The 24,530-nt window shown below is 49.4% G+C and overlaps 1 protein-coding gene across 3 annotated transcripts in view; it reads right to left on the reverse strand.

The window, feature by feature from the left end:
• Window positions 1-6,379: 6,379 nt before the first annotated feature.
• Window positions 6,380-24,530, reverse strand: part of RBM6 (RNA binding motif protein 6) — a 59,691-nt gene continuing 41,540 nt past the window's right edge. For all 3 annotated transcript variants that reach the window (XM_075053417.1, XM_075053416.1, XM_075053418.1), the window contains exons 7-23: window positions 22,889-22,963; window positions 21,156-21,216; window positions 19,987-20,055; window positions 18,624-18,875; window positions 17,947-18,107; window positions 17,133-17,230; window positions 16,592-16,634; window positions 15,940-16,000; window positions 14,892-14,983; window positions 14,041-14,193; window positions 12,863-12,952; window positions 11,980-12,069; window positions 11,101-11,370; window positions 10,441-10,515; window positions 9,773-9,870; window positions 8,410-8,521; window positions 6,380-6,661 (exon numbers count right to left, since the gene is read on the reverse strand). In XM_075053417.1, coding sequence (XP_074909518.1) covers window positions 6,536-6,661; window positions 8,410-8,521; window positions 9,773-9,870; window positions 10,441-10,515; window positions 11,101-11,370; window positions 11,980-12,069; window positions 12,863-12,952; window positions 14,041-14,193; window positions 14,892-14,983; window positions 15,940-16,000; window positions 16,592-16,634; window positions 17,133-17,230; window positions 17,947-18,107; window positions 18,624-18,875; window positions 19,987-20,055; window positions 21,156-21,216; window positions 22,889-22,963 — 1,926 coding nt within the window. In that variant the 3' untranslated portion in view covers window positions 6,380-6,535. The remainder of the gene's footprint in view (window positions 6,662-8,409; window positions 8,522-9,772; window positions 9,871-10,440; window positions 10,516-11,100; window positions 11,371-11,979; window positions 12,070-12,862; window positions 12,953-14,040; window positions 14,194-14,891; window positions 14,984-15,939; window positions 16,001-16,591; window positions 16,635-17,132; window positions 17,231-17,946; window positions 18,108-18,623; window positions 18,876-19,986; window positions 20,056-21,155; window positions 21,217-22,888; window positions 22,964-24,530) is intronic.

Here is a 24,530-nt window from a genome sequence, read left to right on the forward strand (position 1 = left end):
CCCAAGCGCTCTGCAGGGAAGCGAGGTGCGCTTTATCAGCTGGATGGGACTGGTCTCCTCCAGGCTGCGAAAGGGCTGAGGAACATGTGCATGGAGCAGAATCGTGCTCCTGGAAGCGATGAGACGTGCCTGCGGCAGCGCTGTGTACAGCTGGGTTGGTCTCTGTGTTCCTGATGCGCTTCAGCTCCCTGGGGATGGGGCCAGCCCTGTGTGCCCCCGTGCAAGAAGCAGATGCTGGTTACCGACCAGCACAATCACGGCAAGCTGCGGATCTCCCCTCCACGACTGGAAATGCTGTAGAATCACAGAATGGTTTGGGTTGGAAGTGACCTTTAAAGGTCGTCGAGTCCAACTCCCCTGCTGTGAGCAGGGACGTCTTCAACTAGATCAGGTTGCTCAGAGCCCCGTCCAACCTGACCTTGAAAGTTTCCAGGGATGGGGCATCTACCACCACTCTGGGCAACCTGTGCCAGTGTTTCACCACCCTCATCATAAAAAATTTCTCCCTTATATCCAGTCTAAATCTACCCTCTTTTAGTTTAAAACTATTGCCCCTTGTCCTATCAACTGCTTCTGCCTTTTTCCTCTGCTGGGAGGAACCACCACAACTTATTCTCCTCCCAGCAGCACGTGCACCTCCCCAAGGGAGGAGGGCAGCGGGGGCCAGGGAAGGAACCTGCACAAATTGGTGGGCAACGTCATGCCCAGGGTGGTGGGGAACATGTGTCGAGGGATGCGCTGCAGCAGCAGGACCCTGACAGAGTTTGAGCACTGGGAGGTTAGTGTGGAAGGTGCGTGTCCTCTCGGCTGCCCGTTGCTGTAGGGAAGGTTTTTTTGTGGTGTTAGCTCTCTGGGCCAGCGCTGTTTTACCCGTGGTGAGGGGTGCTGCTGCAGGTCAGCCGGGTGCCATCTGGTCCCATTCAACCCCTTCCCCACACACACCCCAGAAGCAGCTTGGCCAAACCGTATCCCCTTCAAAATGTGCTGGCAAAGAAGATCCACTTAGAATTTGGACAATGGCTTGTGTCTGTGCTTATCTCGGCTATTCCGGTCATTATGTGACTTCTTACAGTATCACTCACCTTCCTTTGAATCTTTGTGCTCCTGGATGGAAGTCCATGAAAGTGCAGTTTCACAAAGATTATACTTGTTGACATTTGAAAGCATAATGTCCCCAGTGCAAGGAACCAAGAAGAGGATGGTCTTTCTTGTTTGTATATGGATAAATACAGAAATATATAACCTAAGTTAAAATGGGGGCATGATTTGAGCAACAACATCCTCTGGACATTGAACTCCTGTTCCTCTTATCTTAAAACATTAAATGAGTAAAATTGTTCATGATACTCCTCTGGTATCTTCCCATATTTAACTAGAGGCACATACAAATTTTTATTGCTCTTCTCTTTCATTTCAAAGAGAAGGCCTATGGATTTGTTTGAAAGACAGGTAAAAAAGTGGCTAATTGCAATGTATTCACTCCTAAAGATTTTACCAGTAGAAGAACTGTAGCCCACTCATGTTCTGCTTGCTGTTGGTGTCCTCTGCTTTTGGGGGTGTCCTGGCAGAACTTTGCCTGCTGATGACTTGCCTGAGTGTGAAGTCCAGCCGTACCTTCACAAGTCTGCAATGCCCCTGATGTCCAGCAGTAGCTGCACTTGTGATATTAGGCCAGAAATCCCTGGGGGCTGGGGTTTTTTTAGTTCACTTGCAGCTGAGTGGTAGAAACCCAATTTGTGGAGCATCAGGTTTTGCCTCTGCTTGAGAAAAACAGGGGGTTTAATGCCACCATTGATGGAGTGGGTGTGCCTGGGCTGTAGAGATGTGATATTTTTCTACACCAAACCGTGTAAAGCATTTCAGAGAGGGTCCCCAAATGGACCTGCCAGGTCAAGGAGACGTGGCCCGCTCTGGTCTCAGTCTTTGCACTACCCCAGTAAGACACATTTTGCTCTCTCAGGTCCATGCTGCAGGAGGACAGGGACCTCGTCCTGTGCCCATCCCTTGGCTGGCTTTTTGGGCCATCTTTGCACACTCCAGCCAGAGCTGCAAAGAGTAAGCGTGCCTGCTCTGCAGAAGGAGCAGTCATGAGCTTTTGTGGACCCCCGCCTCGGTGTCCCGCTGCAGAGGGAAGCAGCCCCACGGTGTATATTCGCTGCAGGGCGTTTGCTGCTGCCGACTCGCTCCGCTCCCTGCAGCCCATGCCCCCCTTGCCGTGGAGGTCCTGGGGGAAGCTGAGCAGGAACCTCACATTAGCAAAAGGCTGTGTCACTTCTGCTCTCGGGAATGAAACCTGGAGAGAGCCGCAGCTGAGATAAAGCAGCATTTGTTTTAGTCAACCCACAGCAGAAAAGTCCTGCTCCCACCTTGCAGAAGGACAACTTGCCTCTGACTTTTCCTGGCTGTGCTGGAGCTGAGAGGGGCAACCCCAGCCCCATCTTCCTTCCAGCTGCACCTCTCCTCTCCTTGAAGCAGGTTACTACTGGGGAGGGAAGCACGTTCACTGGTTTCTCTCTCTCCTTCCCCTTTACAGTTACTTGCCTCATCCCACCTTGCTCTTTTCTTCTTTTTAGAAAGCACAGCTCCAGCTCTTTACATCAATATGTTCCACTTGCGAGGTCCTGAATCACAGCTGTATCAATATTAACAGGAATAAATACTGGAAATCAAAGACTGCCTACTTGCTTTACATTGGGAACGGTGGGGAAAAGCGGCTCTTGCTCCAGAGACTCTCAGATGTCCGAAGGAGCCTCCCACATACCAACCTTTGTGGCTGATGGAGCTCCGAGATGGACCTTCCCTTGGGCAGGGGTCCAAGTAGAAGTGCCCTGCCTATGCCTCCCACCCTCTAAACGGTGGACTTACTTAACCTCCCCTTTGGTTCCCCCCAAAACCGGCCAACATGAAGTCCATGGCTCCTGTTGCCTGTTCCTAAGAACAGCCCTGGGCCGAGCACAGCCTGGCACCAGTGCTGCCAGCAGCCACGTCCCAGGAGCACCGTCCTCCCTTACCCGTACGGGCCATCTTTTTAAAGCCTTGTCCTGCCTTTTCTTCGTGGGCTTCCTTGCATGCACACTTCCATTCATACCCACCTTAGTACTGGTTACAGATCGCCCAGCCCTCCTCCTGTGAATAACATCTCCGTGCCAATCAACTGCTCCAACACAGGATTTACCTTGTGATCTTTTCCAATACTCTTCCAAAAAATAAATTGTAATCTTCGGTCGTACTCGTCGTCACAGGATGGCACGCAAGGCACCATGCTGAACATGGCAACAGCACTAGCACAGTTGTGAATAATCTCTGAAATACAAACAAAATAATTATAAGATATAAAGGTAGTTACAATACAGCTGTGGCTTTAGGTGACCATCCTTCAAAAAAATATTAAAGACATCAAAGCCACTCTACCAGTGACAAATAGGCAGGGTTTTTACATCACCACCTATGCTGCTGTTTTCCTAAGAGAATATGATGTTTTCTGGCTTGGTGCTTCTTTTTAATGCTTTTAGGTTCGCACTCTATTTATCTGTTCCAGTTCATTAACAACCTTGTTCCAGTCACCTCACCCCAACCCCAGTGGAAGGCTCCTCCACGTTCCCTAATTCTGGATATCCCCCAGCTGATGCACAGCATGGGCGGACATCACGCCTATGTGTATATGTACACACCTTACATACACACGCACATCTTCAAGGGAATACACAGAGGTACCTGCTGGGTTACCTTGGGGAACAGGAATTCAGAGGAATTAAGCCAATATCAAATGCAGGGATTGCCTTGATTTCCCATCAGCTGGTACTGGGATACTCTCTTCAGTCCGGGCGAGTGGCGTTTTTCATGCCACATGCAGCACAACCTCTTGAAATCCCACACTCCTGTTAGTCAGTAACATGGCTTTGTTCCAACAACTTAAGCCACAGCAATATTTGTGATTTCCCATAACCATTTACTATGATCCCTAAAATAATGGAAGCCAACAAATCAAGTATTTCTATGATTAATATAACTAATGGGAGGTAGCTCTATCTCCAGTGAGAGAAAAAGGTTTTCTCTTGATTGGAGACAGATGCACTTTGCAATTAGGGGTTTTTTTTATTAACTTTTCCCCCCTCTTTTCACTGCAGTCTGTTCCTGCTCCTCTCTTGCTCCTGACTCAAGCCCTGGCAATTGGCCTACAAGGAAAGTGCTGTGTTGCCTCTCCTTTCCCATATGCACATCACGCTGACTACAAGCGAGCAAGCAAGCGAGCGCAAAGCTAAGCCAAGGAACATACATTATTTAGTGAGGTCCATCTGTCCAAAGGAAACTGCTCTTACATTTATCTGTTTTATTATCTTCTAATTAATTACGTATCATCAGTCGTTAACAGGTTTTCACTAAGATGGATGTACCCACTTAGCAAATTAATAAAATCAGATAGAGGTTCCTGCAGTTGGTGGTTGTGAAGGTTTCCTCCTATTTCGATTGGGAATGGTGCTCTGTGGGTGTTCGTTTTTGGCACACGCAGATGCCTGGTACCCCCAGGTGCAGGAAAGCCTGTGCAGCAGCTACTGATCCGCTCCTAAATTCCCCACTTCTCTCCAGTGCTGCTGAAAATTATGTCCCATCATAGTCACACTTCTTTCCTCTTTGTGCGTGAATAATTTCCAGACTTGAGAGCACCAGTTTGCTCCTCCAGACCTCACGCCACCACGACTGTTCCCTTTTAGGGGGCTGATCCCCAGGAGCCCATCATCTTCCCCGTCTTTCCCCTGTGAGCCCGGGACTCCCTCAGGGACCGAAGCCCCAGCTTGCTGCCCAGGCTGCAGACCTCAGTAACAGTCGGGCTCCTTCTGCACTTTTTTCCAAATTCTTCGCCCTCATTTGGAGATCACTAGGAGGAGCGTGAAGGGTTGCTGTGCTTTGAGATTTTGCATTACTCGCTCAGGCTCCGGTTTACAATAATTCCTCAGTATTTCCACTCTAACTGAACTATCGGGGTCCTGTGGTTCAGCGTCATCACCCATACGCCCATTAAAACCACCATTATCGTCATTACCCAGACCCTCCCAATCTATAGACCCAGACAAGCTGCTCCTGGCTGCTGGTTGTGCCTTGTGGTTCCCGCGTGTCTTAGTTTTAATGCACAAGCATTAGAGTGACCTTTTCTCCATCTAAACTTCCACATGGTTCTCTAAAGCCAGTTTCTTGAGCAGCTCCTCTCCCCCAGTTTGCACAGAGCCCCTAGACCTAGCACGGAGGGGCTCTCTGGCAGGAGGGGGCTGTTACAGACCCTTTCTAAACAACACGACTTGCCCTGGGCACACACGTTCCCTCCCCTCACACCCACGTACTCGCCAGCATCGCAGTGGTCGTCCCCACCTCCACCATCGCTGGGTGCAGCGCCAAGGACCGGGGTGCCAGCGAGCAAGTCCTCCACACTTCTCTGGGGCTGCCTGTGTCACAGACAAAAATGCAGCTTGGACAGGTCTGCTGCTGCCTTTAGAAGTTGTCAGCTGTTGCAGGTGGCCCTTCACCTCCAAATCCTGCTGTCTTCAGCTTCCACGTCTCCTGTTTTCCCTCCTTTGGGATACCTGAAAGTGATGTCAGGGCCCGCTCTCTGCCGGGCGAGCGGGACGGCAGCGGTGGATGCCAGGCAGGGCAGCTCCGGCACCACCCTCCTGCCCATCGGGCACGGGATCTGCTCCCGCCAGCCACCGCCATCAGCATCGTCCTTATCTGTACAGGCCACACTCGGCCAAACCACCCCCGTTACACGTCCCTGCCCAGGAGCTGCCTCTGCGCCTCCCTGGGCTGCGCAAGCAGCACCTGCTCCAAATGGCTTTTCTTCTGACAAACAAAGTCCCTTGCAGGCCACTAGACAGCACCAGTCACCCCAGACCAGCATGGCTACGTCCCCACAAGGGTCCCCAACACCACTGCCACCAGATCCAGCCCTCCCCGTGCTCTGTGGGGAAGAAGGGGAGGGCTCTGCCCTGGCTGGGAAGCCCAGGTGACACCCAGTGTTAATTAGATCACCTTTAGCCATTAAGCTCTTGCTATTAGTTGAACCCAGTTGTCCTTGCTAACAGTCAGGATGAATCCCACACAGGTTGCTCCTGCTCCTGAATTCCTCCCAGGCCTTCAGGCTGTCCCTGCTCCCAGCCCACACCCTGACCCATGAGTAGACGGCATCGGGAACATCTGTCCATGAGCTGGCAAGGAACGCACTGCAGGACAGTGGCACTGCTGGCAGGGCCACCAAGTGACCAAACCTGTCCCAGCCCTACTGACATGGCTGCAACTCCCAGGAACCTCATCAGCAGAGAGCAAAACATGATGGGAATCTTCCAAAGCATCACATGCTTTTAAAACATACCATTTTAGGCAAGAGACAAGCACTGACAAATTTTCAGTTTTATTAAAAAAATTCTAGCAGCAAAACCTGTAACAATTCAAAAAAAAAAAAAAAAGACCAAACCCCCAAAAGAACATGACACAGAGAGAAAGAGATGGAGATGGAGAGAGACAGGCTTGGAGTTTTCTCCACCATTCACTCAAGTTCCTTATAGCGGGCAAACATGACTCTCCTGACGGCGTCACGGTAGGTCTCATTGGACTGCCTCTTGCTGGGCTTCCCTTGGGCCCCCAGGCCAGGGCCCTTCTTCCGATTTTCTGCCTGAAAACAGACACAGCTTGTGTTAGTGATTTCTCCTCTTCGCCAGCTGCCTGTAAAGAAAAAAGGTTCCCCCAGGCTGCTTCAGGACAGCTGACTGCTCCCGTGTGGATCTAGGAGAGGAGGAACAGCAAGTGCACTGTGTTCCTCCAAAAGCTGTTCGGGAGAAACTATTGGCCCTTTGCGGGCAACAAAAACACCGCCAGCAAATGCCCGGCGAGGATCAAACCACAGGGATCGGCTGCGGAGACCAACACGAGCATACGGCGAGGTGGGAGTGGGCAGCCAAAACAGGCAGCGCCAGCAGACGAGAGGCAGCCGTGTGTGAGCGAGGATCCAAACCCAGCAAAGGAAAGCGCCAGCAAGAGAGCTGAGCTCCCGGGGAGCTGTTTGCAGTTAGCCTGCATTTGCACAAGCTCAGCTGTTTTCTCCTCTCATAGAGTTCCCATGGGCTCTGGTAGCTCACTTTGAATTTCAACCAGTTTTTAACACTCTGAATTATTCAGTAATACCTGCCTAGAGTTAGCCCAAGAGAGCAGGCCCAAGGCTGGAAGTTTCTCTTGCTTTTAAGTCCGACTTATCTGAATCCCAGAGATGTCATCAATTAGGCTGAGAGATCAAAGTCCTGTGGGGCTGAAGTGGGCATACGGCTTTGCCCAGCATGACTTGGAAGTGCAAAGAAAGAACATCTCTAAGGCTCTTTTGGGAGGCCTTTATGGGAATTGTACGAGGGCTATGCTTTGCAATCAGCTCTCCCCATTCAGTCCACAGAGCCCTGATCGGAGGTCAGACCTCCCAGAGCGCATTGCTGGAGCTGGCTCTTCGACAAAGCCAGTTTTATGGTCACAGGAAACTCTCCGTAAGGATGGAGCAACAGCTGGGCCCGGTTCCTGCTGTCTGCACTGAAGAGGGAATCTTGCCTTGTGTGTGTGGGCTCAAGCAAACACACGTCACAAAACCTCAAATATTTGCCTTTAATGATATACTCGACTGCAAGCTGAATGTCGCAACGTGAGCTGCACTGCAAGTTGCCTGCCCCTTGGTGAAGCACTGACATCGCAGCAGCGAGGCAGCCAGGCAACAAACCTGCCACCACTGCTCACGTGCCCCTGGGCACGGGAGAGCAGTCCCTACCCCAGGCCACTTGTCAGATAAACCCTCTGCAGCAAATTAAGGTCCACTGAGAGAGGAGCCTGTCCCAGAAGGCAGGATCTCCCCCAACCCTGCCTATCCCTGAAGCCCTTTGCTGATGGGGACTGTCCTCCTCATCAGATGACATACCCTGGTATTCCCCTCCGAGTCCAGAATGGCAGCAAGAGCCTCACAAGCACTAAGCAGAGTAGACAAATAGTACCATGTGCCCTGTGGCTTTGGCTACACTCACACCTCCCCAGAGGAGGTTCACCTTTTTCCCCAGCTCACGTGGCTGCAGAGCCCTGGGCTGGTGACCTGCTCAAACCCCAGCCTGGCTTTGGGCAGGTATTAATCAGATGCTCATACCCTGCCTGCTCACTGTTACTCTATTCTCAACCACTCCAGATCCATATAAATTCTAACCTTTTTCCACTGCCAACATACTTGCAGCCCCTCCCAGCCTGCAAAGTTAATTAGTGCACACATATTATTCCATCAAGTGGGTGCTGAGACTTGCAGCCTGACTCTTGTTCTGGCTGGGAAATCCCTCCAGCTATCTTGGGAGACATTACCAGCTGGAGAACAGTGATGTGTTTTGAAAGGAAGGGAAGACTCACCTCCATTGGTGATGTTGTGCCCTGCTGGTTGTGGCCAAAGCCTTTCTTCCACCCCGTGGACTGCAACATTCGGTTCCCTTTGTTGTTACTATCAATCCTTGGGTCATAATCACTGCAAAAGATGCAGAATCAATTGTCCAGTTTTGCAATGCTTTGAACACATGCCAGGGATTTTTAGCTCTGCTAATTGCACCTTCATTGACATTCCAACCTCTCCTGAGGGATACCCAAGTTGCTTGCAAGAAGCACACCACCCAAGGAAACCAACACAGTGGATTCTGCGTGCAGGGCTCAGACACCTTTGACCGCCTAACTCCTCATCTCACCTCAGGGGAAAATACACCAGGGCACAGGAAATGAGCTCAGACTCCAAAATATTTATGGTACGAGCAAGCCAGGAGCATTCTGTGCTTGCACTTCTTAATCCGAATTTTAGCAATAGCTAGAAAGTGAAGTCTAATCCCTGCTGCTCTGTTAGATCTTTCTTTTCTCCGAGTGCTGTGGTCATTGAGCTCAATAGGTGCAGTGTTGATTTGGACACCCTTTCTCCCACCTGGTCATTACTCATCCAAGACCATTAACCAAACCCCATAGTTTTGCAAACCACTCAGCACAAAAATAGCTTCCTTCAGGCAAGTTCTACTTTCTGGCTGCTGATGACGCTGCACACAAACTGCTTTAGTTTATCCACAGCTATTCCAGGAAAACAGGAAAGAGAAGACGTGGATTTTTAAACTGCAAGACATGGAGGAAAGGTGTCTTTCTGAGGTGCTGTACCAGAAGGGAACAGGCACATAACCAGTTTTGTCTTCAACGCATGCCTAGCAGTTCCTCTGCCCACTGGAACACGCGAGCTTGCAGCAGGCAGGCCTTTCGAGAGCTCCACATAGCACGCACTTTCTTCCTCCACCTACTCTGAATGAGATGGAAACAGCTTCTAGTGTTCCTCTGAGTCAGTGGAACAGATGAAACACAGCTTTGCTCTTTCTTTCAATGGCTAGATGCCAGGACAGGAGGACAGCAAGTGCCTTAAGGATGAGGTGCATGGGAACAGGCTGCATTCTGCTCCCTGCGCCTGGCTAGGCACACTCAAACCCCCCATCTCACCCAGGCAGCTTGTCTCTGCTTTCCCCTAAATCCTCGTTTCCACCCCTGCACTACGCACCCCTGGCCCTCTTCTGCCCTCTCTGAGAAGTCCTACAGCACAACAGGCTCACACTTTCAGGAACTCTACCCACAAGAATCACAGCCCTTCTGGCTGTTACTCTTGCAGATCCACCCCACTGGCCTTGGCGTGCCAGCAGCACACATGCCATCCCTGCATCAGCAGCCCCAAAGAGATCTAACCAAGAGCAGCCATTACCCCTCTGAGTCCCGGTCATATCTGAGTCGTTTCCTCTCTGGTGAATCCATCTGCTGGAATTTCTCTCTCCGGTCGTTTCCTTTGTCTTTATATCTCCCCTTCACAACAGAAAGAACAAAGTAAATACAGGAGCTACGAAGTATTCAACACCCCACAGGAGACTGCTCTGCAGCCAGGTCTCATCTCATCCTCAGCTGGCTGCAAATCTGTCCTGGGGACCCACAAACCCTGGATGTTTCTAGGACCTACAATCTACTTATTCTGTCCTGATGGCATCTGTTGGGCTGACCCAGAATTGTGATGGCAGCCGTCAAGCTATGGCACTGGGAGCAGCTTTGCTACCTTCCGAACAACAGACAGTTATAACTCTCCCATTCCTGGCCAGGCATCAATTTTAGATGGAAATCTGGGTCCTACTTAGCCCAAAGGCCAATGGCTTGCAGGGCAACAGAACCTTCTTCTGGGAGGAGAGAGACCTGCTCTTAGAAGCCACAGCACTATCTACAGGTCCAAATGCAGAGTGTGCCTACAGTTCAGTCTAAGACTTTCTGGGAGGCATTTAATGTCCAGGCTGCAGATACAGGTGCATAAGTGGAGGGTCTGCCTGGGACCGACATCCCTCTAACGCAGGACCACTAACAGAAGTCTGCCCACCACTGCAGACCCACCTCACGCTCTCTCTTCTCCAAATATGCCAGTTCCTGCTCAGATCGTTTGATCTTCATATGTATCTCCAGGTTTTGCTGGAAGGAGGAAAGCAAAAGCCAGTGTCAGCAGAGGATACAAGCTGTCAGGGTCATTTGCTCCACCCGTAAGGAGTACAGGTAATAAAGTGGCATGCTCTTGCACCTGGACTATACCAGATGGAACAGCTTCTTTTGCAGCCCAGACTACCTGCTCCCCCACAGAGGCCAGGACGCCTTCTTCTCCACAGTAAGGAAGGCAACCAGTCCTATTTTAACCTGCGTGCAGTTTGGCCCTCCTAGAAGCAAGAGCTCAAAGGCAATGCAGAACATGGGGAGACATGTGCTAAGTTCTCACTGCTATCACACTCATGTGTGCCAGCACCCCACTCTCCTCAAACCTTAGCTATCTTGCTACAGCTTAAAAAGTCACACCTTGATGTTACAGCACTCCCGTGGCAGAAACAAGCAGCTCACACAATGCTTTGAAGAGAGCTTTGATGGGAACTTTGCCTGTTACTGTGTCAAATTCAGCACAGCTCTTCCCACCCAACCGTCGCATTTTTCTCTGCAGATCACAAAGCTGTTGAGCCAAAGGCAGCTTGCAGCTCACGCACAACCCCTCAGCCAGCAGCTCCCCCATACCTTGTGCAGGTTGGAAAGCTGCTGATGCTTGATGAGCACTTCCTTGTTGGGAAACTGCCTCCTGCACAGTAAGCAGGCCAGCTTGTTCCAGTCAGTCAGCTTGTCGTCGCTGACCTTGGCCTTCCTCGGCTGCTCCTCGCGTTGTGCTGGTGGGTGGGGAGGTGGCAGCCACTGCACCTGTGACTGCTCCTCCTCTTCCTCCTCCTCTTCATTGTCACTGTCTCCTCCGTACTCTCCCAGAAGTCCTATCAGAGGGTTCACCACCTTGGGCTGAGGGAAGAGGCAGAAAAGTGTGACAATTTGTAGCATCAAGCCTGCCCTGCCATGCGGGGCTCTGCTTCCCCAACCAAATTCCCCATGACTTCTGTCTCCATTCCAGCCCAAGAGCCAGAGAGCAGCATACCACCAGCATGGGCAGGGAATGGAAAGAAGCTGGCTGGACACCAGAGGGTAGACACCCTTCTGTTCTCTAGACAGGCTGTGCTTTCGTGCCAGGCTTTCCCAATCTGCCACACACCTAAGCACAAGCAGCTGACTGAAGCAGTGGCTATTTGGCAGGGAGCTGCTGTCAGCCACTTTCTCTAGCAATGGAGATCAGTGAAGTTTGGCCTTCCTTAGTCTGGAGGCAGCTGGAAGAGTTTTCTGCCTGAGGAGACCCTGCTTAAATGCAGGTATTAAATCTCCCCCTGCTAGAAGCCCACAAACAATCTCAGCATTATAAAACAGACTGCCTTCACCATTCCATCTCTAATGCTCCCTCCTCTGGCATGAGAAGCTGGCACCTCTGTCACTCAAGATCACGGCCAGGCTTTGGTGAGCCTCTCTAGTCCTGTACCCAGGCTCAAACAAGGCAAAACCCAATCCTATGGAGCCGCTTACCGGAGCTGCACTCTCATCCTTTTTCACAGAGGGAGGTAATGGTTTTTTAAAGACGTCTTCTGCAGAAAACTTCTCCTCTCCAGTCTCATTCTGAAACAGTCAAGATCAGGTGTTAAGACCACCATAGCATGGACTCACTGGACGCAATAGCTAAGCACCCATTTAAACAGGCCTCCAAGGAAACCAGGCAGTTGGCAGAAATGAGGTGGTGGTTTTGGCGGCAGACATTCCCATTCTGGGGAATCCATAGCTCTCCTGCAGCTATGCCCTTGGTTTCAGGGAAAGCTGCAGCAGCTCACCATGCTGTCCCAGCCTGTCCCACTCTCACTCTCTGCTAGACTGTCATGCTGACAGCAGCTCCAGCCGTGCCTCAGACCAGTGAGGGAGCTGGGGCAGGGCCAGGTCACATTTGGACACCTCTGTGCACAGAGGACACAGAGATCAGGTGCGAAGCCACCCCCACAGCCAGCCAGTATTGGAGCAGAGAAACCCATCACTCCAGGAAGAGTTACAGTCCTGCTTGGCCATGAGAGATGAGACAAAGCACAAGTACTATAGGTGAGGAGAGGAAAGGACACCACCAGTTTTTTCTGCTGTGTCTGCTGCACAACATATGGCCAGGCTTAACCAGCATGGTGGTGTTTTCAGGATCTTCCTTATACTGGACAGAGAACACCAGAGACTGCAGCCACCCAGCATTGCAGCAGGATGAGCCTGTGATGCTCGTTTGTACACTTGGCAGCACAAAGAGTGTGCTGGGGTGAAGCTTCACGTCTACATGCTTTACAGTAAATGGGTCTGAAGCCCTGGACTTGCTCTAGTTTAGCAGTTCATTAGCTACTCATACCTGACTGGGGAAGACAAGTGCTATACAACATCTTACCAGGCCTGCACTCTCATCCTTTTTCAGAGAGGGAGGCAATGGCTTTTTGAAGACGTCTTCTGCAAAGAACCTCTCCTCTCCAGGCTCGTTCTGAAAAAAAAACAAGATTGGGCATTAGGCCATCAGCAGCACAGGGGTCCAAAAGTGCACACAGCAGCCAGGAAGCCACTTCTGAGCATCCAGAGAAACCAGGCAGCTGGTAAAAATGACAGAAGGATTTCTACTGGAGATGCTTTCACCCTCCATTCAGACAACACTGTGTTTCTCCTAAGTCAGTGCCCTTGAAAGCAGGCATCCTCCATACCAGAGGAGACTCCTTGGCTGGCTTGGTTCCAACCTCAGGGACAATTACACCCCTTGGGTCCCAACCGCCAGGGGCTGGTCATGCCACAGAGTGTATCCGGACCAACAGGCAAGGAGGAAAACAAAGTTTCTGCATTTGTGGCTAAATTACTTCTATCAACTCTCCTGGCATTCCTCAGGCCCAGTCAGTATCACAACACTGTTGCGGGAGATCCTGCTCCAAGCACCCACGCTCAAACATCACTTTGGGCACTTACTCCCAACCAGCAGCTCCCTGAGCTGGGGAGACAGCGCTCGCTCACTGGGAGCAGCACTGAAAGGCACTGCCGAGGACTGGGACTGGACTCAGAGACGGATTGTACAGGACAGCCATCACAGACTCCTATCTGCATTCTATCTCAGTTCACCTTTGCAGCCCATCTGCACTGCCTGCCTCATCTTCCTGCCTGTCTGTGATGTTTGGAGGGGGCAGGAACCGTGGTTAGGGAAGAGCTGAGGCTCCGTCATTATCCGAGTTGGTATGTTTAAACATCTCTGCTATTTTTCTATTGGCTCTGTCACAATACTGGGTGCTTTCAGCAGTATGAGTGAAATGTGTGTCTCAGTTACCTGGATGTTTCTGAATCCTTTACCATAAGGAAGGGATGAGAAGCCCTGACTTAATGTCACAAGAGAAAAATTTCAGGAACTTACTCACACCTGGCCAGACAAAAAACATGTTCCTGGTCTGCTGGTGACCCCATGTATTTCATTGTTTTCCCTCACTATACCTCCCTTTTGGAATCCTCTATGAATTACTCTCTATTTTCTAACCTCTCTTACCTCAACCTCCTAGCCTCAGACCTCCGATCATCCTGGTGCCTAGAGGGATTTACCTTAGCAGAAGTATTTTTCCCTTTGTCCTTTTTGTCCCTATTGTCCCTGCTGTGTGGCTCCTTCCTTTCATTTGTCCGTTCTTGGCTTCCATGCCGCCGCCTTTTGCTCTCTGTAGGTGATGAGCCGGCTTCTCGGTCTATTATGACTTCTCTCTGAAAGAGGCATTTGGAACAGACTTAGCCAAACCCCTGCAAACTTCTTATTGGGCTTTTTGTACTTATTGGGCTGAGGAGACCAGCACACTAAGAAGGGACTGCAGAGCCTCAGTCAGCTGAGGGCAAAGGCATCAGAACTTTGCTGGGGCAAAAGACAGTCTACCACAGTCAGGTCATCAGAACACTACCCTGCTCATCCCAAACACGGACATCTCCAGTATCATGAAAACAAGATGATAGTCCCAGAGAACCTCTGCAGATGGCTCTTTTTCAGCATCATTGTAACTACTGCTGGCTGGGGTCAGGGAGCAAAGAGACCACAGATGAAAACAGAGCTCTCCTGTTCACCTTTTAATACAGAGAGTCACATATCACAAGTCTTCAGTAAAATCTAGCATGGATGCTCTGCCCATAAGTCTACTCAACAAAGAGACCAAAACCCCTCCAAAGGCAGGGCTTCAGAGGCCAAAGAGGCAGCTACAGTAACTGGTTCAACTAATGGATTCCTAGGCTCTCATTAAGTTGATACTTTGGAACGTGTATCCCTTTTATACAGGTCAGAGGACTGAGTGAAAGAAATACTCTCAGCCTCTCTACTGTCCTATGCTTGCCTGTCTTCAGGATCCAGCTGCAAAATCTTTCCAGAGAAGGGCAGTTTGTAAGAATATACTGTGTGTATGTTCCCATGCACTCACCTGAGTCCTGGGGTCATAGTAAGTCCCAGCTATGGGATCATAGTAATTCCCAGTTTCAGGATCATAAATGTATGTGGACACATCTGATGGAGCTGAACAGAGAGACAAGAGTTAACACCACAATATTCCAAAGGCAGAACTTGCCTTTTACAAAGACAAAAGCATAGGCAAATATTACACTGCTGAAAGGATCAAGAGTGGGAAAGAAGAATTCTTCTCTCCTGGCAAGAGAGGTATGAGCATCCTCACGTCACTCGACCTGTATCTTCTTTTCTTTAAGGAGTAAGAAGTGAGATAGGTTTTCACAATTCTTCTGGTTTAGGACTCTGGCAAAACTTCCACATCAAAACACACACTTACAGGGGCTGCGCTGAGATCACCAGACCACAACACTTGACTGGACAAAGATACGTAATTCAGTAATTTCCCTAAGAATGAGTACTAGGCTCTGCGTCCACCCACCCCTGTGAACAAGGCAGATCTGTGCTCTTTCAAACAGTCTGCTGTTTAAAGTGATGACACTCCCTACATCCTTTCCGCCCCATGGGTGCATGAAAGATCCCAACAAGGAAGGGAAGCAAACTGTTTCTACAGTAAAAGCCAAAGGCCTTAAGGGTAGGCCCATAATGTGAGGAATACTTCTCATCTCCAAAGTGTTATTGGACAGAGCTCAGCAATACTACATACAAGTTAGTAAAACAATCAGGAGTGTTCTTCCAGCTACTGGCACTGCTACATAAAGTGTATTTTCTTCCGTCTCATCTAGTAATTGCCAGGCTGATTTCATCCATCAGTTTACCACAACAATGAAAAGCACGCAGCAGGTTTCCTTTATCTGCATGTAGTTTTGCATGGTAAGAGTAGAGAGAAACACATCATCAGATAGGAAAATGTGACTAAACAAAGTTGGCAAAGGAACTCAGAAGTGGGTGTAGCAAACAAACCTACTCTTAGCCTTTAAAAATATTTTTGGGCTGATTTCTACATGTCAGTGCCCTTTTAAGGAAGAAAAGTCTCCACAGTAGGAGTGAGGCAGAGCTTAACTTACACTGTGCTCTGGTGCGTCTCTGTGATTCGCCGCCCCTCCTGTCTCTCATGCCCCTTCTGCCCTGGAGTAAGTGAACAACACAAACACATCAGAGACTCTTTGACAAACATCATATTGCTTATCCTCCCCCTCACAGGCCCAAAGTTCAGGAAAACAGCTCACTTAGCTACCCTGAATAGAGCACAAGCAGACATAGCTTTTCATCTACAGAGCAATGGACAGTGTCACAAAGCACAAGACCTCTGTAGCTTCCATGAATCTTTAAATGAGATGCTCACAGCAATCCATATCGAAACCTCCAGCTCATTCAGTATGGGAAGAGCCCTGTAGTCTAGTAACAAGCACTAGAGGAGAGACATTCATTCCGGGAAAATTCGCGGAGACATTTACTCTGTAAAAGCGTGGTATAGAGTAATCCAGCCTAGAACTCCCTCAAGCAGCATCTGCACCCTGACTTGCACTTCCACGCACATTATAAACACAGTGTTAGGGGCAGAGTAGCAGTGAAGAGCACACTTGAGCATAATCATCCCATCTTCAAACGTGTTGAACTTTCTGCAGCCCAAAGGGAAAAAGCCTAACAAAGTCAGGCCTATAACCCCCAGTGCTCCCTCCCTTTCCAGTGACCTGCAGAGAAGCTGTGCAGACCTACCGGGCCATAGTAGGAATTGTCACTGTGCTCCCCATAGTCATTCCTGTTGAAATAAAGGTTGCAGGTTAATGTCAGTCTGGCTTCACATTAATCTCAGCATACTCAAAATGATCAGCAGGACCAATAAAGGCAGAAAAACCATCTTCACTGGCCACATGTTGGATTGCGTCCATCCCAGGAGACAGAGACTCTGCAGATCACTATCTCCACAAGTTATGACCACACTCTCTGCTGTATCCGTAAAGATGCATATCTCCAACTGCTTTTTAAAAAGCTGAACCCATCAATTCCCTCACTATGGGATTTGATGGCTGGATAACAACAAGAGGCCATGCAATATGATGATTAATCCCATACTGCTCAATCACTGAAGCTTCTTCTAGCTCTGATGCCTTCAGCTCTCCAACACATTTTTAAGTTGCAGGAACATCTGTGCTAATTCACATGCCAACCTTTACTTTAAGCACCTGGTTTCGCAACACAGCTCTAGCCTTGCAGCACATCACACAAAGGACGAGCCTACTGCCTCATCTGTCTATACCTTCTCCTCCCTGTAGCAAGATTCACTTCCACTGTACGTCCATCAATGCAGATAGGGGGATCCAGGTTCTGCAGTATCTTTAGCAACCTCAGCGCCTCCTGTAAAAGGAAAGGACAATTTCACATCCATGAGAAGGCAACATAAGCCCGTTTCCCAAATCCAGTCCACCTGAAAGACAGGGTTTATGCTTATATGATGACCACAGTAGGACAGGAAACACAACACTTTTGTCTAAATATTAGTGAAAGATACTTAGAATGTGACAAAAAGGATAAATGCATTGTTAGATTCTCTGCTTGTCCTAGGACTCTTTTCAGCAGCCAGATAGGGACTATATTCTCATAGGGCTACTGTTTCCCCAAAGAGTTTTGATGAACATCCTCTGGACCAATGCCAAAGCACAGCTAGGGAGTCTGGGAGTCACCCAGAACCAGAAAATGTGAACCCTCCAACATGGGACTGTCTCTTAATTAAGATTTTTGCCTTCTGCAGACAGAAACCACTGAATTCAAGTTCCCTGCAAACAAAATATCTGTGCAAGAGGTGTTCAAGTTTAGGAGGGTCTACAAAGAAATGTGTTGGGCAAGAAACTCAGCATCACAGCTCGCGACAACAGACTATCTTGGCACCTAAAGCCAGAGAGCAACAGCTGTATCAGATATTCCCTGTACCTAGCCAGACAAGCAGAAGAGAGGACTCAGTCCAGGACAGCTGCACCACAAGTACAGCTATTTCTTGTATTTCTGCGATTTCTCTACTTCTACAGACTATAGATGCCGACAGGGGGAGCACGTGAAAGCAGGAAACTACTTACAGCATGTGAATCCAGTTCAATGAAGCCATAGGTCTGCCCCATCCTTCCAGCCTTGTTCTTCATGATGCGCACGCTGGATGTGGAGAGACGCACATATGGGGCCAGGAGCCCCACAATCACTTCTGGTGGGGTGAATCGAGTAATACGCTTCAGCATGATTGCTGTGGAGCACAATGAGGGAGGTGGCCAGGAAAGAAATAGTAAAAAAAGGTAATTCAGATCTAAGTTTATTGTGACAGCACAGGTAAAACTAAACCCACTCAAAGCAACAGCGTGGCTTCTTGCAGTCGAGACTGGAAGCCATCGCTTTTTTTCCTCTCCACTTTGCAAGATGCTCAGAGTACTGCCTCCAATTGTTAACTTTTCGTTCCCAGAAAACAGATCAGAAAGTAGGCCCCTCCTCAGAGGAGCTCAGCCCAGGATAACTTCTGGCAAAAGAGACTTCTGCTGCTCTACTAAGTTAACTGCACCATCCTGAAGCCAGCTTGCCCTGAATTAATTTTGCTAAAGGCAATTTGCCAGCACCTTTGGAGCTGGACAGCCCACCACCACTTGATACATGGATTTGCACAACATAGAAACAGCCCCTAGAGGTTTTAGTGAAAGCTGCCCTTTCTGCAGATGGCCTCATGGAGTGCAAGCAAGACGAATCCAAAATTGGGCCCTGTGCCACTCACTTCTGCTTCCTCCACCATCCTGTGGTGTGGCTTCCTCTGCTTCTCTCTGAGAAGGCAGCTCCTGGTGCCGGTCCATGTCCCTTCTCTTCTCCTGTGAGGGCCGCCGCTCTCTCCCTTCGTCTCTCTTCCTTGGCTCCTGCTCCTGAGGCTGACACTCCTGCTGTGGAGCAGGAACTGAGGGCTGGAGAGGCTGCTTTGGAGATCCTGGTTGTCCTGATAACTCTTGCTCAGGTTTTTCAAGCTTGGTCTCGGCTGTTAGAGAGGAGAAATGGAATAGTTTCCCATACAGTGTTTCAGCATGTATTTTTCTCCTCCTGTTTTCTGGCCACCGCAGTAGCACCCCTTATAGAAGGCTAACCTGTTCTTAACCCATGTCTTAACACTCTGCAGACACAAGGTGTGTAAGGACAAGCTAGATACTGCTCATCCTTCCATTGCCTTGTTTCATGTTGGGCTTGCCTGTCCTGGAGGACACCTGACCTCTCCTGTCAGAGACGAGGCTTTTTGGCCTCCTTTTATGATTGGCTCTTGCCTGGGCAAACGTGAATCAGGGATGGGTTTGGATATGTTCCTCTCATGTCCAGGACAGCCTACATGGCAGTGATATCCCTACTATGCCTGATGTATTCTTGAACACCCATAGCTGAGCAGTATCAACTAGTAACTGTCACCCTACCTCTATGCTAGAGGAAAACTGGGTGCAGACCCCTATGATCACTAAGTGAAATGAATCATAACACTGATTTTGATCAGGTGCCTACTTACCACAGATGAGGCAGATATTTATGGAAACACCCTGCCCCCCAGCCTAGTTATGCAATGCAGAGAATATAAATCCCATGAAGTTTCTGTGCCTGAAGGCCTCTGAAGCATCTGGCTTCACTTCAAAAGAGATCCCTACCTGAGCTGCTAAAGCTGTTGGAAAGGGAAGCCAAAGCTGTGGGACTGCAAAGTCAGACATCACCAGCCCTGCACCTGCTGCTGAAGCCTCTTCCCACAAAGAGAAAGAGAGTGCAAGACTTGGCACAGTGAAGCTTCACTCTTTAATGCCCACCAGAGCACCTCCCCACTCTCGTTCTGTTTGGGCAGCGGGCAGCATGGCAGAACACATAACGATTCTACGTGTAAACATTGGGAAAGTTGCACACTGACTTGCTTGGCTGTCAGCACAGCTCATATTGGACAGGCCCATACTAATCTGTCTGCAGTTTGCAGCGTGCAGAGTTTTGGCTACACTTCATGAGCAGAACCTCGTGTAAAATTTGCATAGGAAACCAATCTGCATGTGCAGCTGTGAAAACTGCCCATGCAAATCATACAGACATAAGCACAACCCCAGAGGTGGGGAAAGCAATTCTCTTACTGAATTCTTGCTCAGCTGATGCATCCTCTCCCTCAGAACCACCTCTGGAATCTGGGCCTGCTCTGCTTCCTGTAAGAGAGGCATATTAAAGTCCATTTCAAGACCATGAGTCACAAAGCATGCAAGAACTCACGCAAAGCTGCAGTAACGACTGTATATGTACGCCTAGAGTTGTTTTGTTTCACTCAGCAATTAAAGGACAGTCATACAGAGGTTACCTTATTACACATTTTCAAAATCAACAAAAGCAGGTCAGTAAGAAGCATGCACCACAATCTGTCTTCAAAGCATCTTAAAGGCTCTGTTTAATTTGCTCCTCGGCATTTTCATTACAACCCACAGTTGTGTTAGGCCAGCTATGAGAATTTTGCCTTCATAATGCTGATGGAGGAGCCACAGTGCAACGAAAACACAACCACAGGGACAGTGCTTCAGTAAATAAAAAGTTCTGCATCAGTAGCTATTTTAATGTCCTTCTGCCTGGGGTATGCAGGTAAGAAATGCAAAACATCAGAAGCCTGCTCAAAGATACAGAGTCAAAGCTTATAAAGTGCCTGGAATACCTGCTCATCCCAAAGAAATCAGTTCCTCAAGGGAGTGTGTTTTGGCTCTCGTGCCCTCCCACCCCAAAAAGCAGAGGTGCTGGTGGGGTGAGAAGAAGCTCCTGGAGGAGCAGAAATCCCTTCGATGCACTTCTTACAGTCAGCAAGGTGAGTTCAGCAATTCAAATCCTGGATTCACCTCTAATCTAAGAGCCTCAAAAGAATAACACTAAAAACATGCAGCTGCATCTCCTAAGGAAGGTGGGTTGAGGGGAAGCCATCTCACCTATGGCCAGCAGAGCTAGCTCACAGTCCTACAGGACACACAACCCATAACTCTGTGGACGAAGGACAGTACCAGAGCAATACGAAGGAAAGGCTTTGTGCAGTAAGACACCTCTCCACCAAGCCTCACAAGAACAGAGAACCTGGTAGCAACACATCTGCATGTAACATCTTTAGTGTGGACAGGAAAAAGGGTCTAAATGAAGCAAAAATAGTAATCCTCCTAACACAGTGCTCAGCTAGCCCACTAAAAGGGATGCCACAGGGAAGCCAGAAGGCAAACTTACTTGTCAGGGCAGATGAAACTTAACCGACCAAGCACAGGGGACCAGATATACTCACCATCTCTTGGGAGCTTGCAATAGGAGCAGGAAGATCTGTAGCCCACAGTACACACCTTACACTGCAACGGAAGATGGACAGCATGAGGAAGTCATGTTTTGAAGGCAGTGGGTACAACCTACTCCAGAAGGCCAGACTCTGCAGTGCTTTCAGAAAGTAAGTAACAGCCATGGAAAAGTTACAGTGAGAGCTTAAGACACAGGATGTGTAATGGCCACAGGAGCCTTGGCTGGAATGGAAGGGAAAAGTTCATGTGGCTCACAACTGGGATTGCCTTGGGAATAGGACTTTCACACAGTTTCTGAGCACAGATTTGTTCACACCATGGAGGTACTTCACTAGTCCTCTCAAGTGATGCTGGACCAAAAAGCTCCATGCTAGGGACCATACTGCTAGCCACAATGTTGTTTCAAAGGATCCAAAGTTACCTTTGTATTCTCTAATTTCAACTCACTCCTAAAGCAGTGACAAAGTCCTTATCTGAGCTAAACTGTAGATACTGATGTAATTTGCTGCACAGGGAGAATCAGTGAAGAGGCGTCTGCAAACCAAGAGGTAGAGCTGTACAGGCTCGGATGGTTATCCCACCCAGAACCACCGTGGAAAGAGCCAAGTGCCCCATTTTCACAGCTCTCTCCGAACACAGCATTCCTAACTTCCTCTTCAAACTCTTTGTAAATGCATTGCTTCTCTTTCATGCAATTTTCTTTTCTCTCACTAAAGGCCTGCAAATGCCCTGGGGCACAAGAAAGCTCTTTCAGGCCATGCTTGTGCACAGCAACGGTAGGGACATACACTTCCAGCTACTTCTCATTGCACTGAGCTGTTGTGAAACCACTGCTTGAAACTTCTGTCTCTACTTGATCTCTGGAGCATTGTAAGCACAGACGAGGCGCTGAGCAACAGCTCTGCTGGCAGCTGGAGTGCATCCAATTAGCCTGGATGAAGGTCTTTGTAGCCCAGTGTGATCCAACGGTCAAGGTGGGAGTCTTAACTAGAACTGATCCCTTCCTGCCCTGCTGCAACGTCTTGGTCTGCAGTCAGTGGGAATGCAGGCAACAACCCTGCCCTTTGCTCCAGCACTCCTCCCTGCCTCCTGCAGCCAAAAGCGCCCATTCTGGGAGAACAGCTGGAACAGCATGGGAACAAAGCTGACCCTTGGGCAACTGTGCCTCCCCAGAAATAGGCCAGTTCCAGTCTGTACTAACTGCTGCCCAGGCTTGGACTCATTTCCATGCTTCCTTCCCTGCTGCACTTACTACACTCAAATCTAGATCACAGGTTCCTGCATGAGCTAGAGGGGTGGTTTGCACTTTTACATTGGTGAAAGTTCTGGTTACCTGGGCAGTGAAGACACTTGCAGTTACACACATGAACCAGAGTGAAAGCCTGTTCCATTCCGGTTGGCAGAATCACTGTCTCATGTTAGTCTTCAAGGAGAAAGGATGCACACACTATTTTCCCCACTTGTTAAAAGGGAATCACTGCATAGGGATGAAACTGCTCTGTGCATAAAATACTGGCTACCTGTGCCAGCGCAACATGTGTTCATAAGTGGTATTAAAAACAAGGTAGGCAAAACCCCAGAAGTTTAGAAGAGACAAGAGCTTCAGGGCAGGTATTACTCTTAAGGATATTCAGCCACTGAACAAATATTTAACACTCCTCTGTGCTGCGACTGCCGTGAGAGCCAGCAGGGGAAGCACAACACAGCTCTCTGATTGTATACTTACACGTTTGCAACGCCAAAACTCTGGGCACGGAGTGTACTCAAGGGTCACTTCTTTGCCACCGATCGAAAGAGTTCCCTGTTGAGACAAGGGGGTAAATGACGAATGTGCCCAGCACACACAGATTACTCAGAGGCAAAGAAAGGGGTTAAAGCTCTGGTTCCTAAAGGTTTCGCAAGTGAAACAGGGTGAAAGGGGGAGAAAGTCTCCCGGTTCAGTTAGCTGGAGCTTTGCCATGGAAGTGGAAGGGAAACTGCCTGTGCCCTGCTCTAGCACGGGGCTACAAAGCTGCGTGTTAGCCTCGGAGGAACTAGGCAGAAGAGGCTTCGCCACCTCCCAGGAAGAGCAGAGGTAGAGTAACCAGAGCACGAGAGGGAAACTGCTTTAACCTGCTTTTGTCCACATGCTGGAAAGGGGCAGCTGGACAGCCTCCTTCACACCAGGCTGGCCTCAAGGCAGCTACTTGAGGAGGAATACAAGGAAAAATGCCACTGAGGTGAGAGAATTTTCATACTTGGGTTAGTCTTCGTGTCACTCATGAAACCCTGGCTTTCCTTCAGAGAAGTATGCCAGCATGTGGCAAGGCCCCTGGCTCCGCAACCAGCAGAGCCACTCCACTGCCTACAAAGACACACTGCTCTCAGCTCCGTGCATGACGCTTTGGAGAGATGTCAGAAGCCCAACAAATCCACAAGCTTTGCTGAAATGCAGATGATTTACAGGTGAAATGAAGTTGTAGGTGCAAGTCTGCCAGCTCCTGCCCGGAGCAGCCCATAAAAGCAGTGAGCAGCAAGGACTCCTGGTGGCTCTCATCTGCCGTGGACAACAGACCATGCCTGGGCATGCAGGATGCAGGCCGAGCCACAAATGCGTGGAGCCATGAGATACCTCATGTCACTGGAGGCGCTGCCAGACCATGCAGTCTGTACTTCCCAATACCACAATATGAGACTCGGTGCCAATAACGAGACACAGACCCAGGTCTCCCAAGCCCCAGGAGAGCAGCTGCTCCTCTGGCCCATGGCTGGATGGTACAGACAGATGTCAGGGAACTGGAAATGGCCCCAAGCTATTTTGGAGACCTCTGGTGAGCCCGAAGTTTCCTAGGTACTCTGACCCTGTAGCCTAGTCATGCAAGAGCCCCCAGAGCAAACCACAAACATGAGAAAACAAGTTCCCAGAGTTATTATTCAGAAGTCACGATACACCCATGCATGAATTGCTGTGCAGAACGTGAGGGAGATGCTAGGAATATGTAAGTAGGAGGGAAGAGTTCATGGGAGGGAATCACTCAACAGCAGTACAACAATCCTTTAATCCCTACAAAAAAATGCAGCAGAGAAAGTTGGAGACCAAAGACACTGCCCTGTAAGGTCAGGTTCCACCACCTCCCCTCTCCACAGCCTGCCTTTTACAGACCAAGGCCGTCCTTTCCTACCAGGCCTAAGGGGTTTCCTTTCCGCTGCCCAGCTGTTCCAGCACTGCTTTCCAACATGGATTTCCCTTTGCCTCACAGAAAGCTGAGCCATTCCTAGACCTTGCGGAGGGCTGGTACGTGCACCCAGAGCACAGTGCTGCAACCTCAGACGCAAGGAATCCCCTCGGGGTCTATTCACAGCATGCAGTATTGCCTACCTTACATGTC

This window comes from Buteo buteo, chromosome 21 (assembly GCF_964188355.1).
Source record: "Buteo buteo chromosome 21, bButBut1.hap1.1, whole genome shotgun sequence".
Lineage (NCBI taxonomy): Eukaryota > Metazoa > Chordata > Aves > Accipitriformes > Accipitridae > Buteo > Buteo buteo.